The sequence below is a fragment of the Gymnoscopelus braueri genome, assembly GCF_963280865.1.
Source record: "Gymnoscopelus braueri genome assembly, chromosome: 10".
Taxonomy (NCBI): domain Eukaryota; kingdom Metazoa; phylum Chordata; class Actinopteri; order Myctophiformes; family Myctophidae; genus Gymnoscopelus; species Gymnoscopelus braueri.
This window is the reverse complement of record NC_137611.1, coordinates 42,582,518-42,600,416: the sequence shown is the minus strand read 5'-3', so window position 1 is coordinate 42,600,416 and position 17,899 is coordinate 42,582,518. Positions and strand designations below refer to the sequence as shown.

The 17,899-nt window shown below is 40.3% G+C and overlaps 2 protein-coding genes across 2 annotated transcripts in view; both read left to right on the top strand.

Annotated features, from left to right (window-relative positions):
- Positions 1-49: 49 nt before the first annotated feature.
- On the top strand, positions 50-7,074 carry dcun1d1 (DCN1, defective in cullin neddylation 1, domain containing 1). The gene is made up of 7 exons (XM_080441187.1): positions 50-112; positions 1,525-1,738; positions 2,563-2,731; positions 4,556-4,686; positions 4,796-4,878; positions 5,237-5,333; positions 6,141-7,074. Exons 1-7 carry the CDS (start codon positions 110-112, stop codon positions 6,215-6,217), a joined length of 774 nt encoding a protein of 257 aa, XP_080297313.1. The 5' UTR covers positions 50-109; the 3' UTR covers positions 6,218-7,074.
- Positions 7,075-8,807: 1,733 nt separating this feature from the next.
- ccdc39 (coiled-coil domain 39 molecular ruler complex subunit) overlaps positions 8,808-17,899 on the top strand; it is a 29,167-nt gene continuing 20,075 nt past the window's right edge. The window contains exons 1-10 of the mRNA XM_080440054.1: positions 8,808-9,128; positions 9,665-9,784; positions 10,333-10,479; positions 11,397-11,555; positions 12,175-12,267; positions 12,664-12,792; positions 13,447-13,638; positions 14,054-14,157; positions 14,765-14,897; positions 16,097-16,291. Of these exons, the coding sequence (XP_080296180.1) occupies positions 9,039-9,128; positions 9,665-9,784; positions 10,333-10,479; positions 11,397-11,555; positions 12,175-12,267; positions 12,664-12,792; positions 13,447-13,638; positions 14,054-14,157; positions 14,765-14,897; positions 16,097-16,291 (1,362 nt within the window). The 5' untranslated portion in view covers positions 8,808-9,038. The remainder of the gene's footprint in view (positions 9,129-9,664; positions 9,785-10,332; positions 10,480-11,396; positions 11,556-12,174; positions 12,268-12,663; positions 12,793-13,446; positions 13,639-14,053; positions 14,158-14,764; positions 14,898-16,096; positions 16,292-17,899) is intronic.

Here is a 17,899-nt window from a genome sequence, read left to right as displayed (position 1 = left end):
AAGGAAAAAACACTGATACCGGAAACGCTCATGTCCATCCACCCTGACACTTTGACACACAGGTTAACCAGCTGGATGGAAAAAAGGGAGTCGAGCAATTATTACAAACATGGTGAGAAACATCTCTATGTAGTGTTATATACAGGCTCCACGCACACACACAGTGCACAATGTATTGATCTAACACTCACACATAGTCACTATGGGCAAAAACTAGCGTTGATGGCCTTTTAAACCCGCTAAACAATACAAAAACAAATGTAGCTGTCCTACCAACATTAGCCGACAAGCTAACCGTAAAAAAAAAATAGCCAGCTAGCCTTGCCACTGCATGCAGACGTTGTTGGAAATCAGTCGAAATCGGTTTGCTAGTTGCATGTTTACCTGTAAGTTTATTGTGTTTAAAGTGCTGATCGTGGAGATAAGCACAGAGTCAAGTGCTTAATGTGGGTGGGATGTGGTTAATGTAAGCTCCTCATCAGGACACCCATGTGTTCTACTGTGGAAGGAGACTAGACATAAGCACATTATTTCTGAACTATTTGCTAGGATGATACTTCACTAACTGTTACTGGATGCAATTTGGAGGCTAAAGGGTTTTAGACAGCCAGACAGTGCTTTAGGTTGAGAGAGAAAGACAGGCACAGAGAGAAAGACAGGGGTGAAACAGTTTATCAAACAAAAATAATTGGTTTATAATAATAACTGAAATCAATATATCAAAGTGTTGAAAAATAGCAAAAATAGATTTAAAAAAAAAATTGTGACTATTGTGCAACACCGGTGTCTGCCAAGGTATAATTACATTTTGTGTGGATTTCTATAAAACAGAAAAACACTCGATTGTTTGATTAATCGAAAAAGTAAGTAAAAGTAAATAAGTGATAGTTGCAGCCTTAGAGAGATGACCATCTTTAAAATGTTTCAAGAAAAGAGATGTAAGGTGTACAGAAAACAAGTAGATCAACCCACCATCTTCCTCAGGACCACTAAACCTAAGCAACTCATTTATGACACTTCTCTGTTCTCTGAAGCTGTATTCACTGTAGACCGGGACCCGCTTTGATTTGGATTTGATTTGATTTGATCATCTTTATTTCGAACATGCAGGTAAAAATAGAATAAAAATAAAGAATAACAATGAATGCCATAATGTATATCGTTGCTGTTTTTTTCATTTTTTTCCCGTAAATTAATGCCCTACTTGATCATACTACAGTGTCACACAAAACTATCAGAAATAGCAGATCTACAAGTTCGAAACGCAGCACGAAGCTTGTCGATCTGCTATTTCTGCTATTTTTGAATTTTAATCCTGAAAAGTAACAGTTTTGGACATGAGGTTTCCACCCGACAGAGACGATATATATATAAAAAAAAGACTAAACAACAAAAAACATGATCATTGACACATACTTAAAACAGTTGGATGAAGTAAAGACTTTGTATCCCACACCCATTATAACCTGAAAGTAAACAAGGTAATAATATTGTGCCACTAACACCTTTGCCTTTTTTGTGCAGAACAAGCTGAAATCCTCACAGAAGGATAAAGTTCGTCAGTTCATGATCTTCACGCAATCCAACGAGAAGACCGCGTTAGCCTGCTTATCACAGAATGACTGGAAGCTAGACGTGGCCACAGACAACTTCTTCCAAAACCCAGAGCTCTACGTGTCCAACCTAAAGGGATCGTTTGACAAGAAGAAGCTCGAGCAGCTCTACAACAGATACAGAGGTAGGTGTAGAGCCTCCTTCACCTGCACAAATTGGTTGTGGTTCTCAAAACGTCTTCGTGCCAAGGACCCCCAAATTGATAATATATATTTGGCCATGGACCCCTCATCTGAAAATGTTTTATGCCAGGGACCCTGCAAGTTTTGTGTAAAAAAACAAAACAAAATTATTCCAACATTTCTAAACATTATTGATATTTTTCCCCCAAAAAAATGTTACTATTTTTGAATAAATATGGTTAAAGTTATTAAAATGACTGTGACGCTGTATTAACTAATTTTGCTGGGGACCCCCCCCCCCCCCAAGGACCGGGCCCCACTTTGAGAACCAATGCACAAAAATCTGAAAATACACCTCATCATGACTGCTGGGACTTTATTCTTATAGAGTCAGTGGTTCTCAAACATTTTCATGTCAAGGGCCCCCAAATTGATATGTTTTTGGCCGCAGACCTCGATCTGAAAATATTTTGTGCCAGGGACTTCCATAAGAGAAGATTTGTGTTAAAGAAATGCAGGGATCTCCATAAAAGAAGATTTGTATTAAAAACAATTATTCAAATTTGTACTGGTTCAAAAATAGCAGATCTACAAGCTCGCAACACACCGTGACGTGATGAGTTGTGAGCTTGTACATCAGCATTTTTTTTGAATAGCCAAAGTACAAAATAGGGTCAAAGTGGTTTAACTTGTTTTAATGTTACCCCCCTGTAATGCTCTGTAATAAAGCAGATAGTATGGCACTGGAAAAAATGGCCTCATTAACAAAGCCGGTGTTCTCTTCTTCTCCTGTTATTATTAACCCGTCTCAATGTGGTACTCTCAGATCCTCAAGATGACAATAAGATCGGTATTGACGGGATCCAGCAGTTCTGTGATGACCTGGGTCTGGATCCGGCCAGTATAAGTGTTCTCCTCATCGCCTGGAAGTTCCGGGCGGCAACGCAGTGCGAGTTCTCAAAGCAGGAGTTCATGGACGGCATGACAGAACAAGGGTGAGAATTGGAACCCCCTAGTACATACATGGGCAACTGGCGACCCGGGGCCCACATGCGGCCCCCACCTTCACTTAATGCGGCCCGCAGGTTAATATTGGAATACTGATATATTATTGATTACAATTCCAAACATGCAAACATTACGTGCTTTAATTACTTCAGTCTATATTAGTAGCTTCATGACTAGTAGTATTACAATTCTATTGTCTTTTTCATGTCCAATGTATTTGTATTTAAGTTCAAAAAGTTAACATAAGTATAACTAAATGCATTTGAAATTAAATACAAATGTTACTTTTCAGGATTTTTTTCCAATTCAAAAATAGCAAAAATAAATAAATCAGGATTCCAATGCAAAAATAGCAGATCTACAAGCTTGTAGATCGGCTATATTTGCTACTTTAGTTTTGTGTGACATAGAATAGCGAAGTACGGCATTCATTTACGAAAAAAGTTGAAATACGGAGATAAGAGGTACGTGTCTGCCCAACAGTATATGCAATGTGGCCTATGGAGTGAGTGTGGAAATATAGGGCCTCTCCATCATCAAAGTTGCCCATCCCTGCCCTAGTAGAACCCCCTGGTCAGCCAACTTAGACCAGGGGTCTTCAACATTTTTCAGGCCAAGGACCCCATAGCTGAGAGAGAGATGAAGCAGGAACCCCCACTACATCTTGGATTCATGTTAAACGTGTGTTTTCAGACTTTTAACGACTTAACCCCTCAATACTTTGTAAAGTTGACCTTTTGCCTGGTACTTCGTCTGCTCTTTTTCCCCTGTACAACACCACACCTCTTAGCCGAAAATAGCCGATCTGCAAGCTCGCAACGTGTCGCAGACGCGTTGTTAGCTTGTAGATCTGCTATTTTTGGCTAATGTTCCCCCCAGAATAGGGACACGAGGGTTCAAGTGGTTAATGTAAAATTCAAAAAATTAAGTTCCTATCACACAAAGATTTGGCGGCCCCCCCTGCAGTATCTCTGAGGAGTGAGGACCCCCTGTTGAAGACCTCTGACTTAGAGGCTACAGTAGCTGCGTTTTAACACCTCCATTGACAGCCCCATTCATGAAACAGAAAAGTCCTATCTGATTGTATTAAACAACAATAAACTTGCCAATATTGCACCTCTACGGACAGCTTGGGCTATCCTCTATGTCTCTGTCAAGGCTTTGTTTAAAAAGAAAATCCACGTTGTCATGTTATGAGCGACTCTGTCAATAAACTTTAAGGCATGATTCTTTCTAAGTGTTTGAGTTGGGAGGAGCTTATTTGGAATCACTCAACGTCCTGCATACAGTATGTGTAGTTTCAAAACAGGTGGGTATGCACAACGTTGAGTGATTTTTAAATGAACGCTTCCCAACTCAAACTCTAGGAAAGAATCATGGCTGCACAGAGTTTAGAAAGTTGCTCATAACCTAACAACGGTAGTAAATAGTGGGTTAATAGTGGACTCTCAAAAGTTAAAACAAATATGTGGATCTACAAAATAGCTTGTGTTTGTTGGATAAAGAAGTTGTAGCCATTGAAGTAATTATTTGAGTTCAGCTCCCCCGTTGATGAATGTCGTTGTAAGCAACTGCTGCACAAAAGCCTAGTTTTGCAGGAGTCTTAACACCAGCATCGGTATTGTGGGCAAACCTTTTGCTGGAAATAGCAGATCGACAAGCTCACAACGCGACACAACGAGTCGTGTTGTGAGCACAATAACAGAAAACGGAAAACACCCTAACATAGAGCCCTGAGGGACTCCGCTCCAACCATACAGGGTTTAAGTAACAATTGTATTTCTGCTAAATGCTCCTGTTTGTTTCCTCAGGTGTGACAGTATAGACAAACTAAAAGCTCAGCTACCAAAAATGGAGCAAGAGCTGAAAGACCAAGGAAGATTTAAGGACTTTTACCAGTTTACATTTAACTTTGCCAAGAATCCTGGACAAAAAGGTTTGGGTAAGTATAATTTGTGTCATTTCTCTTTTGTCTTTTGTTGAATATACATGGAGTTCTTCTTGTTGTTTGTTTTTGACATTACTGCTGCGTTCTCTCTTTTTTCTTCTAGATCTAGAAATGGCAATTGCATATTGGAATTTAGTACTGGCTGGAAGATTCAAGTTCCTGGATCTTTGGAACAAATTTTTAGTTGTAAGCCGATCATTATTACATTCCATATACGCAGTGGTTCCCTACCTTTTTATGGATCCGACCCACCCACCTGATCACTTAACACGGCTGCCGTGTTAAGTGGTCAGATGGGTGGGCCTTGGATCAATAGAACTAACATAGTATACTTTTAAGTTCCTATTTATCGGTATCACGAAAAAAGTTGTAAAGAAAAAAATACCATGACTTTGTATTTTTATGTTTTATACAGTATATTATCATTAAAATGCAAGTTTGGGAACCACTGCCATACAGTACATTTGCAAAAATATTGTACTCATCATCAATGCCTTTTGTTTATGATGCTGCGGTGTTGTTTTTCTGTCATTTTGTCACGTAGGAGCATCATAAAAGATCAATCCCCAAGGACACATGGAACCTCTTGTTAGACTTCAGCACAATGATCACAGACGACATGTCCAATTATGATGAGGAAGGTGGGTGTTTTGTTTAGCTTTTGACAGCTTTTTGACTAAAATGTAAAAGAAACACGCTTCTCTGTGACCTCTCTTGCACACTAGTCTCACGTAGCCAGACAACTATTCCACAATCTCAACTCTCTTCTAAATAGAGTCTGGAACTACACCTCCCGAAATCCGAGAACGGAAACTGTCATCTGTTCGTCATTTCCATTCAAGAATTTAAAAAAAAAAATATCTTTACATTTTATTTTAGAATTTCCATTTCTGATAAGCAGCAAGCTCTATAGTGCGTAGCAAAAAAAAAAAAGAAGCATTTTTAAATTGTGGAAGGCAACCGCCTGGCTCGCGAGACGAGTCTGACGAGTGGCTGCGACGGCGTGTCGTTCTATTCCTGCGTCTTTTTCAGAAACCGATTGACCAATAAGAGGGTGCAAGGGTCTTAAGTCTAATAAACCATTCTGCGTATTTGTGTTCCTATAACCAGGTGCCTGCCCCTTTTTAGGAGAGAAGAAGCAGGTCGAGAATATATTAGTTACAATGAGAAAAGTGAAGTTTTCAAATTTTTCACAAGAATATTTGGACATTCAAATTGTGTTTTTTTTTGTTTGACAGACAAATCAGGCGGAAAGTGTCTTTGTCAATAGCAACACTGATCATAGGACATATCTATATGCTTTTGTGTGATGCTGTAGTATGATCAAGTAGGGCGTTAATTTACGAAAAAAAAGTTAGTTAGAATATGGAGATGGTTTCCGCCTGACAACAGCGACGATATGAATATTTGCTCTAACCGCAAGTTGTTTGTCGTCTCTGTCTCTTAAGGGGCGTGGCCAGTCCTCATCGACGACTTTGTGGAGTTTGCGCGGCCGCACATCGGGACCAAAAGCACGGCCGTTTAATGAACAGACGTCCACAGCGTTGTTTGATAACAGAAAAGAAAAACCACACCAACAAGGTGGCGAACCGACAGCGGGGGGCTGCACTGACATGAGATCTACGTTGCCTTTACAACCCTCAGGACTGAGATGTTTTACACAACAGAGACTTTATATATATATGTATATATATATATATTATATGTATATATATATATACATATATATTATATGTATATACATATATATAGAAAGGCGTATCTCCTCATCGGTCGACTTGTGGTGGTTTGGGGCTTTTATCTTAACAATGGGGGCTTTTTTGTGTATACTCGATCCAACCGGAGATGAGTCACATTTTGGACCTCGTAAATAATTCCTATGGCCAGTGTTTAGGTGATATGGTGGTTTAGGTCAGTCAGTGGTTCTCAAACTTTTTAATTTCAAGAACCCCCCCTGTGACTCTGTGAGAGTGTACACATGGAACCTACGCTCTTAAGAGTTACAGACCTCTAAGGGTCCATTTGGAACCCCCCTCAAGGAACCTTGAGGCGGGGGTCCCGCCTGGACCCCACTTTGAGAACCACTGGGTTTTTAGGGTTTCCTCACAGGGAGCTAATAGCACCCACATAGACATACTGCTAAACCCTAATCTAAACACAATGGCTCCATGAGGGAATGTCATCCTTTTCAAATATTGAATCAACTTTTAGTACTTTGTGTGCATTCCTGCTATGGATTTTTTTGTTTTTTTGTTTTTTTTGTTTTATGAAACATTTGTGTGACAGATGAGTACAAAACATTGATTGTAATATTTTTTGTTTTAAGCATAATGCTATTCCACACACAAATGTCTAAGATAATAAATGTTTCAATTTGATATCTTTAATGTTTCCATGCCTCTTCATGTTTTTCTTTTCTTGTTTTATTTTCCCTGTGCGACTGTTTTGTTTTATATACTGGTATTTGTCTATAATTAATATGAGATACTTAATTGGCATTTTAGGCTATTTTAATGTGCAATGATTTTCATCATGATTGCTTTATGGATAATTCAGACAACAGAATTACGCTCAATCTCATCCACTGGTTGTTGAATAATTTATTATAAAAACAATACCTGCTGGATTTGTCCATTGCATCCCGAAGACTGTTGTAGGAGCAGTGACCAGTGATTAATCAATTCCTACAGATGCCTTTTCCAACCAGGAGCCCAGGAGTTAAACACTTTTGAGTGGATCAGGTTTGGACATTTGATTAATCAAACCTATATTTCTTATTGACAAAGTTTACTGAGATAATTCTATGATCACAGGTCAAATATCAGAAGTTGATACCAATCCTGTTTATTTGGGGTTTGTTTTTACCATACAAAACCCAAATATCCACTCCTGCTGGGATTCTTGTCATTCTCAATCAGAATTATTAGTTTTGTTGCCCGGTATGTTTACATAAGTAATTTGTCTTGGTAAGGCTGAAGCAACAGTACAGAAACATTTAAACTATTTACTCAAAATATAAAAGGCAAAACAGTTAGAAACTATATCATCAATATACAGTGTACACAATTGAATAGGGGCTGGGGAACCGGAACAAAATCATTTTACCCATACACAAGATGTAACGATAAAAAACCCTTGATTATCATATAGCAGTATACTGTAGGTCTATAAATTGACATGAATCGAACCCAGTTTGGTAAACAAACACTGCACTAGACCAGTGGTTCTCAACCTTTTCAGGCCTCGACCCCCCCCAAAAAAATCACAGTTGAACTGAGGACCCCCCACTCTGATAAGCACTTGGAATGTAGGAGTTGAGGAATTGCATTTTCGGTTCCACAGATTAATATTGTTAAAATAGCAGATCTACAAGCTCACAACGCCTCTGCTATTTTCACAATATTTACCTCTTTCTTATATCATTTTACAATCTGGCCAATGTTTGACCAGTTTTTATAGTATAGTTTGTTGATTACTTTTGATGTAGTATGTAATAGTCTTTTTGCTTTTATTTTATTTTATAGGTATTAAAAAGGTCCTAGAAGTCCTTAAATTGTCACTTCACTGTCATCTGGAGACTCCCCCTCAAAATCATGTGGCACACACAGGTTGAGAACCTATAGAGCGTCGCAGTTCCCGCCCACTTCCTGTTTTTTTTGGTGCCGGAAGAAAAAACTCAATGCATTTTTCCATTGACATTTCCAAAAATATTTATATCTATTAATTTAAGCCTCGAATCAAGCCATCACGAGATGACATGAATCATGACCATAAAACGTTTTTTTCTGTGATTTTTTTTTATTTTATATTTAATTATATGATATACTATATTTAATAAATACCCTTTGTTTTGCCGTTTTCAACAAAAAAAACCCCCAAGAATCAAACGTTTATGGTCATGATTCATGTCATGTCATGATGGCTTGATTCGAGGCTTAAATTAATAGATATAAATATTTTTGGAAATGTCAATGGAAAAATGCATTGAGTTTTTTCTTCCGGCACCAAAAAAAACAGGAAGTGGGCGGGAACTGCGACGCTCTATAGACCACCAGTGGAAGCTGCTCCTCATGTTTCCTCAGGTCAGCAGTTTTACCTGACAACCAACCAGCCAATCAAAAAAGGCGAGCGCTGCACTGCGCTGCCCTCTAGCGGCACGTTCAGCTGACTTGGTTGCTATAGCAGCAACACACAAACAAATGTACTGTGTGCTTCTCTGGAGTAAGTGAGTAAGACCACGTTAAAAGCAGGTAGGTGACGTTGTTATTTTAAAGTGTATTATTACAAAATACAAATGAATGAGTTTTATAACCGTTTAAACGTTTGATTTTAGCAGCGCAGGAGAAATGTCAAGCATCCTTTTGGCTGAGGTAGGCTGGGGTGAGGGCTTTGCCCTCCCCATGGCAAATGCTGAAAACACAGCTTTGGAAGATGAGGTGAGTGGATCCAGTGGTGTAAAGTAACTAAGTACATTTACTCAAGTACTGTACTTAAGTACAATTTTGAGGTACTTTTGCTTTACTAGAGTATTTCCAATTTTCAATACTTTTACTTCTACTCCACTACATCTCAGAGGCAAATATTGTACTTTTACGCCACTACAATTATTTTAAAACTTTAGTTACTACTATGTAGAGTTTGATTATTATTACAAAACATACAGTAACCACTTCAGCCCTATATATATTTCGGCCTTTTGAAAATAGCAGATCTACAAGCTCACAATGCATCACGATGTGACGCATCGTGAGCTTGTAGATCTGCTATTTTCAACATATATATATATTTTTTTAGAACTGTGAAATGGGACATTCTGCATAATGAGTACTTTTACTTTTTAAGTACATTTTGATGCCAGTACTTTTGTACTTAGACTTAAGTACATTTTCAATTCCGGACTTTTACTTGTAACAGTAAGTAAAAACTATTTAAAAAATTGAGTACTTTGGCCACCACTGAATGTTACCAACAGATTCAGCGGAAGGAAAAGGAGAGGACACTGCTGGAGTATAAAGTGGGAGAATGTAAGGACAGAATACAAGCCATGTCTGAACACCTGAAAAACGTCAACCAAGAGCTGGCACACACTCAGGTAGGTGGCACCTGGCTGGAAGGACACTTTCTGCATTCAACAGTACCATGTATGTTATCAAAACGTCTAAATATAAGCAGTGGGGGCAAGTAACTAAGTACATTTACTCAAGTGCTGCACTTGAGTACAATTTTGAGGTGCTTTTCCTTTAATTGAGTATTTCCAGGTTTTCATACTTCTATTCCACACATTTCAGAAGCAGATATTGTATTATATCTTTTTACTCCACTACAATAATGTGACAGCTTTACTTACAGGTTACTTTGCATATTTAGATTGTTATTATTACTAAAACACACATCAACCAATTAAGCCCTATTTTATACTTTGAAATATATATTTTTTGGCGGCCCAGGGGCCCGTGCGGGGGTTAATCCGTCCCTGCTTGTACATCTGCTATTTTTGAAGGTTTTTGAAAAATCTTGAAAGCGTGAGATCTACTGATTCAGAAGCCATTCATTTTGTAGAATTGGCCTCAGGTCTTAATGGGCCAGTAAAAAATCGGAGTACTTCCACCGCTGAATATGAGATATGTGCCCTATCCACAGGCTCTGCGCATGGCCCGGGAGAGAGAGACGGACTCAGAGAAGCACCTCAAGGCCGTGGCAGAGAGAGAAGCAGGTCGACTGAGACAGGAGAGCGGACGCCTACAGACCGAGCTGGGAGCTCTGAGGGAGAAGAAAAACACCCAAGAGGTCGTATTGGTATTCCTTTAACTCTGAGAGTGTACAAATGTACACACATGAAAACCATTTGTCCTCACCAACACAGGTGTATGTCCTTATCCCAAATGACCAGACTCACATACAGTATGTATAGCAGGGGTCTTCGACGTTTTTCAGCCCAAGGACCCCACTAGCTGAAAGAGAGACGAAGCAGGGATCGAAGCTGGGACCGAAAATAGCAGATCTACAAGCTCACAACGCCTCGCGCTGCGAGGCGTTGTGAGCTTGTAGATCTGCTATTTTTGGCCTAAGTTCTCTTCAGAATAGGGATAATAGGGTTCAAGTGGTTAATGTAAAAAAGAAATATCCAAACCCCGCTGTAGTAACTCTGAGGACCCCCTGTTGAAGACCCCTGCTGCATAGCCTATTCACAGAAACAATAATGGTTCTTTACAAGGCTATATGGGTCCATGAAGAACCATCACCTGCTGTATTAAAGACGTGTTTTATTCTGTGAATGATGAAATGTTCCTCATATAGAGGACCTTTGAAGAACCAGTGATAGTTCAACCCCAAAATTGATTCTTTTTTCTTAAAATCAATTACAGATTATCTTTTATAATCAATTACATTGATTAGTTTGATTTACTGTTGCACCCCTAGTTGGGCATATTGTTCAAACCTTATATCTGTGCAATGTAGAAGAAAGAGAGAAAGGAACACATCTGTTTGACAAAGTAAAAATCTCCATCAAGGTGCTCTTTGTACAAATTGGTGACTAAATTAAATGACCAAGGCAGGAAAAATTAAAAGCCTTCCATAGTACGGCTAATGCATGTTCGTTAATGTATTCTTGCCATGCATTAGCCGTACTATTAAAGGCTTTTACATTATAATTGTTTTGCCTTATATGTGTGCAGTGCTGAAGTAGTGTGTCTGTCCTCCAGAATGACATCTTCAAGGCCAACCAGAAGCTGGAGGAGCTCAGGGACCGTCTGAACTGGGACCAGCAGACCCTGGACGCCTGGCTGGAGGAGTCGGCGCGCAAAGACGACGACACCATGGCCATCGTCAAGTACGCCCAGCAGGACGAGAGCAAGATCAAGGTGAGACGAGAGCCTCATTTAATGCGCCGTAGACAAACTATGAATCTGGCTAAACTGCCCGACCTAGTCACTATAGCAGATGAGTGGCCCCTGGCCTGGCACTGATGTGTATATCAGTGTATAGTAGCCATTTAAACAGTATCAGAGACTAATCCCTAATTCTTTAGCGTTTTCATCCAACTTGAAGATGCTTTTAATATTTGTACTATATGATTATTTTTCTCGTTTTCTTTATCAAAATCCAAATGTCATCAAATGCATTTTACATTGTTTGTGCTATTTTTGCCTACAGTCTACAAAGCTAATAACAGTAAATGACACAACATCGTGTTACTTGCGTTCTACAACTGACTGTTTACAAATACAAGTATAAATCAGGAATTTAAAAAGCAAGTTCTGTTCTTCCAACAGAATTCCCTTCATGTCTGTGAGTCAGTCAAAGCGTGTTATTGCACTTATAGCCTCTGATTTTGATGTCCATTTGAAGATCTGACATTATTCTACCTCTACTTCAGTGCGTCTTTCTTTGGTCCTAAATTTGATGTCAATGTTCACTTCCAATGGGGTCTCAGTCTCAGTATATTGTGAGTCTAACATCCATAATTGTGTCCTGTTTCAGTCCCTCACAGTAGCTATAGAGAAGAAGACCATAGAGGCTAATAAAATGCACAAAACACTGGACAACGCAGTGACGGAGACCATGCTGGCACAGGTAACAACATTACACATCACTCTGTCATTCACTTCTTCATCCTGCCTCTCCTCACTTAACCCATTAAGACCGGGGATGCATCTGTGTCATTTTAAGATTTATTTGGGATATTCAAAAATAGCAAATAATATACAAGCTCATAGCGCGGCGCCGAGTGAGAGCTTGTAGATCTGCTATTTTCAAACATTTTAGTACGGTACTTTTACTTTTGGTACTTTAAGTATATTTTGATGCGAACTTTTGTACTTTTACTCAAGTAACATTTTGAACACAGTATTTTTCCTTTTACCTGTAACAGAGTATTTCTACATTGCAGTATTGATACTTTTACTTAAAGTAGAAAATGTGAGTACTTTTTCCATCACTGTGTGTGATTCTCCTCTACTCTGTTCACAGATCAGTTTGGACAAGACGGCAGAGAACTTCCGGCAGGCCCACGTGGAGAGGCAGGAGCTGATCCATCAGTGGGAGAACACCATCGCACAGATGAGGACCCGAGATGCTGAGATGCAGCAGTGTTCACTGGTAACCACCAGAGGGCACTCTGCCCACCATCAACTGAGATGCTGCCTCTACCAAGCAGAGCATATCGTTGCTGTCGGGCAGAAACCTCTTATCTTCATATGTTAACTTTTTGTATTTTTTTCCCGTAAATTAACGCCCTACTTGACCATACTACAGCGTCACACGAAAGTATCAAAAATAGCAGACCTGCAAGCTCAAATCACGGCACGAATCGACGCGTTTTGAGGTGTCGATCTGCTATTTTTTGTTATGTCCCTGACATAAAAATATCAGAGAACCAGTCTAGTTAGAGAATCTAGACCAGGGGTCTTCAACAGAGGGTCTGGGAACCCCTGAGTTGTTACAGGGGGGCGGACAAATCTTTGTGTGATACGACTTTTTTTGTTTGTTAAATGTCTGAAAATACACAGTAACATCAATCCAACACTGATGATAGGTCTGTCAAACAAGTCTATGAAGCTATCTGTGAAATCTATGATTTTTTTTTATCTGCAACACAATTTTTTACAATATGTAGTGGGGGTCCCTGCTTCATTTCTCTCTCAGCTAAGGGGTCCTTGGCCTGAAAAACGTTGAAGACCCCTGATCTAGACTATACTACGATCGCTTTGAGTGTAAATGTAAATGTTCGTTTGTACTGTCTCATCCACCCAGCAACTAGCAGAGGCGAACCAGCAGAACAGGGAGAGGAGCACTACAGTCAAGGAGAAGAAGGGTTTTCTGGAGAACGAGGTGGAGAACAACAAGGAACACGAGAGGAAGATCACCACGGCCAACCAGCAGGCTGCCAAACTCAGACAAGAATACCAGGAGCTGGAGAAGAACCGCGCCAGGCTCAGAGACGAGGTCAGTACCATCAAAGGCAGGGCAACGGATCATTTTGAACGCTGGATATTCAAATAATGTGAAGAAAAAACTAAGCAAAACATATGAAAGTTAAATATGTTATAATATGGCATTCTCATAGACAATAAATATGTTTTTATAAACGTTGGAAAAGGGGGTTCGAAAGGCTAAGTCTGCTCCAACCCCAACATTCAGTCAAACCTGGTAAACTCACCTAAACTCCCTATAAACAAATACAAGGATACTTATGTAATCAATGTACTGTACAGTGAATTTAACCTTTCACCGACTTCCAGACTAGAGCATAGCAAATATATCAGATTCTTAAATGTATTTAGGGCTTAAATGGTGTCATTTCTCTGCTGTTAAGCGTTGGGGGAAACAAAAAAACAACAAAATGTGATTTGCTTTACAGTTGGAGAGTCTGAAGCGCACGGTGGACAGAACGGCCACGGACGTGGAGTCAGTGAGGTCACAGATCTCCAGCCAGAAGAGAAGCATCCAGGACAAAACCAACAAGTTAGTTTCCCAGTCCGGGTCTTTTTGTGGCAAAAGTTCAAACATGTTGCACAAAATCATAACATGCTTCCAGCCACTTTCAACCTGGTATCCCTATTTTGGACTTTGGACTCATTATTGTAAAAGAAATAGTCCAAAATATTCAACATTCAAAAAAGAAATGCTACAATCATCTTTACATGATCTACAATCATCTCTACACGATCTACACTCATGATACGTTCTGAGCATGTAGAGTGGCTAGTTTAGCTATTTGTTGTCCAAGTTTTATGTGCGCGTCTGTGCACGTGTGTGCGTGGGGGGGGGGGGGGGCAGGTTTTGTCCGATGTAAGGAAAGGGGGCTCCAAGGAAGAAAAGGTTGGGAACCACTAAAGTTAGTCCAACCCTACAGCAGAGAACCGTATGTAGTGTGTTTTTGGGTATTTTCGGTGTGTGTGTGTGTGTGTGATTGTAAATGTTTCTGTGTGCGTGTGTGTGTGTGTGTGTGTGTGTGTGTGTGTGTGTGTGCGTGCGCGTGCGCGTGCGTGCGTGCGTGCGTGCGTGCGTGCGTGCGTGCGTGCGTGCGTGCGTGCGTGCGTGCACACACACGTGTGTGTGTGTGTTGCAGACTGACGGAGGCCCAGCTCCGCAGCGCTGCGTTGGAGCAGAAGCTGCAGACGGTGCAGCAGACGGCTCTGAGCACGGAGGAGAGGGCCGCTGAGATGGAACAGCTGCTGCGAGATGAAGAGGAGGCCATGAAGGTGTGTGTGAGGCGAGCTATGTTAGTGCACGGGAGTTGGGGACCGGAAGTTGAGAGTTGGGGAAGTCCCGGCAAAGACGTGCTGTGATTGGCCAGTAGTCACTTTGAGAACATGATTTACGATTCTGTGCCTATCGGTACATAACTACACTCGGCTACACTCGGCTGAGCAGGCACAAGCGAACTTCGCAACGTTCGGCACGGCAACTCGCGCGCTTTAGTGCGCTCGGTGGTGCCTCTCGTGGCTCAAGTTCTCTTTGAGACTGCGCCCCTCTTGCGACTTTGGGTACTAAGAAAAGCGCTACATAAGTGTGATGTATTATTATTATTATTATTATTATTACCCTTATTGTTATTATTATATAAGAGTGCACAGTTTTTTTAAGTCTGCATCTGCGCCCAGAATCACAGTTACTGTATAACAGGTCTACGGTAAACCCTACTGGAAACTTGTATTGCAATATCATATCAGTATTGGAATCGTTTGATCAGTAATCGGATAACAGCCAAAATGTCACTATAGCGCATCCCTGCTATTTAGGCATTTATTTAGCAAACACTCTTATACAGAGTGACTTCACAACCTGTAAGATCAGATTCAGAGGAACGTGGCATGAACCCGCATCAACAAATCATGTTCAAGTACTGTAAATAGAGAGCAAAGAAAAACAATTCATGCTTCAAGTAAGGATGCAAGGTAAACATCAGACCTAGCATCTGTCTGAACAACATACTAACATAATATATAACCAGTTTTATGTCCCATTTTAGTACCTTTTTCAAGTGAATCCAAGCATGCTGCCTACATACATAGGATCTCTCATGCTTATTTTTTTGTGTTCGATCTAACCTTTATTTAACAAGGCAAAACAAGTGACGAAACAGATTCATATTTACAATCCTGGTGGGCCATGTCAGAACTCAGGGTCACTCACACTATATGCCATTTTCAGTGCTCTCTCCTGATTGGCTTAAATTTTGTCACCTACCTGAAAATGTACTATATTCTGTTTACTAAAGAGCAGGAGAGACAAAAAATAAATAAAATATATATCACTTACCCTACCTTTAACCACTTATGCTATGTATATATTTCGGCTATTTGAAAATAGCAGATCTACAAGCTCACGTCGCATGGCGAAAAGATTTGTATACATTTTGAACAAACAAAACAAATCATTTGCTCTTCTTGTGTTGCAGGAGTTGGACGTGCAGCTCCAGCGCCAGCGGGAGGCGCTGTTCCGAGAGAAACAGGAGCTGCAGGCCCTGAGGACCAAAGAGAAGGACGCGGTGGCCATGTTGACGGGGAGCAGGGCCACGCTGGCCGGTCTGGACAGTCACCTGAACAAACTGGACCTCAACCTGCTCAAGCAGCAGGAGATCATGTACAACCAGGTATATAGGATAACCAGGCACAGCAGTCAGCAGCTCCTTGCCCTGGCAATAAGGTTCCCCAGGGCAAGTGGTCCTCGATTGTTTTCATGTCAAGGACCCCTGAAATGAGATATATTTGTCTGCGGACCCCCATCTGAAAATATGTTGTGCCAGGGACCCCCAGATTAGAAGATATGTGGTAAAAAAAAAAGCTAAATCTTTCAAAAGATTTCAAAAACGTTTGAGAAAAAATAGCAGATGTACAAGCTTGCAGCGTGGCCCAAAGTGACGCGCTGTGAGCTTGTACATCTGCTATTTTTGAATAGCCGACATATAAATGGATAATATGAACAAAAAAGGTTTTCAAATAAGTACTGCTTAACTTCCAAATGGTGTGGACTGCAGACCTCATATTGTTGCCTTGCTCAAAATAAATCCGTAATATATTATTTGCCTTGGATTTTCTTTTCTTTGCAAGTCTGCAGTCCACACCATTAGAGAGTTAAGCAGTACTTATTTGAAAACCTTTTTTGTTCATATGTACCTTCGTCACCAAAGAGCACCTGTCTATTGGAGCCACTGATTCCTGCAGCGCTTCTTTTTTCTCTTTTTAATATAAATGGATAAAGTGGTTAAAATGATTGTGACGTTATATTAACTGCTTTAGCTGGGGACCCCCCCTGGAACACCCCCAAGGACCCCTGGGGGTCCCCTGTCCCCACTTTGAGAACCACTGCCCCAGGGAACCTCCTTTACACCAAATCTGTGTTCGCCGAAAATAGCCAGTCTACAAGCTCACAGCATTAGTAGAGCTACTATTTTCTCTGAATGTTTACCTGTTATAACATAGGGACAATAGGGTTCAAGTGGTGAAAGCAATTGACGCCATAACTACTTAAACCCTATATACTTCATTGAGCGGGGTCCGTACTTGGTTCCCTGCTATTATTATTATTATTATTATTATTGTTATTATTATTTACATTTGAAACTATAGGATACAAAATGAGCCTACAGCAGCATCTGTGTAAACAACATGCTTAGTATCTACACAGTATATGGCATTGAGGAAGAAGTTATATGGCTGCTTATATCTAACCTTTATATTATACCATCACTTATAATACTTCTACAATACATTATGATATTTGATAGCTTGTAAGAGCCTAGATGTCTCCACTAGGCCTAGTGGAGACAACAATAGCTATTGTTTTGGTACAGCAGATCTTGTTATGGTTCAGTTTATCCTTCAGGCAGCTACAGTATAACTATGATCTCTGCCCTGTGCTCGTGGCAGAACTACCGTACCACTGACATGAGTGTTAATGTACTTCTGACCATGATATCATGTACATAAAGCATAACCACCTCCACCAGAATCTTGTCTCGACTCCAATGTGCCTCATCGATTGCTGATTGATCCAGAATTCCACGACAGCATTCTTCACATTTGTGGTTGAGAAAAACGAATCCATGACACAAAAAACTTGAGAACAAGTGACCTATATAGTATGTCTGTGTAGTAGCCATATCTTGGTCAATCCCTAGCACAGGTGGAATCGAATTGATATGAAGTCTCCTCTGAAGACTTTCGGGTTCTCCTCCCAGAGCTGCTCTCAGATCAGATCT

Coding starts and splice junctions, on each gene's coding strand:
- dcun1d1 (XM_080441187.1), top strand. Junction 4,687..4,795: donor TCCTGGACAAAAAGGTTTGG/GTAAGTATAATT, acceptor TTTTTCTTCTAG/ATCTAGAAATGGCAATTGCA. Junction 5,334..6,140: donor GTCCAATTATGATGAGGAAG/GTGGGTGTTTTG, acceptor CTGTCTCTTAAG/GGGCGTGGCCAGTCCTCATC.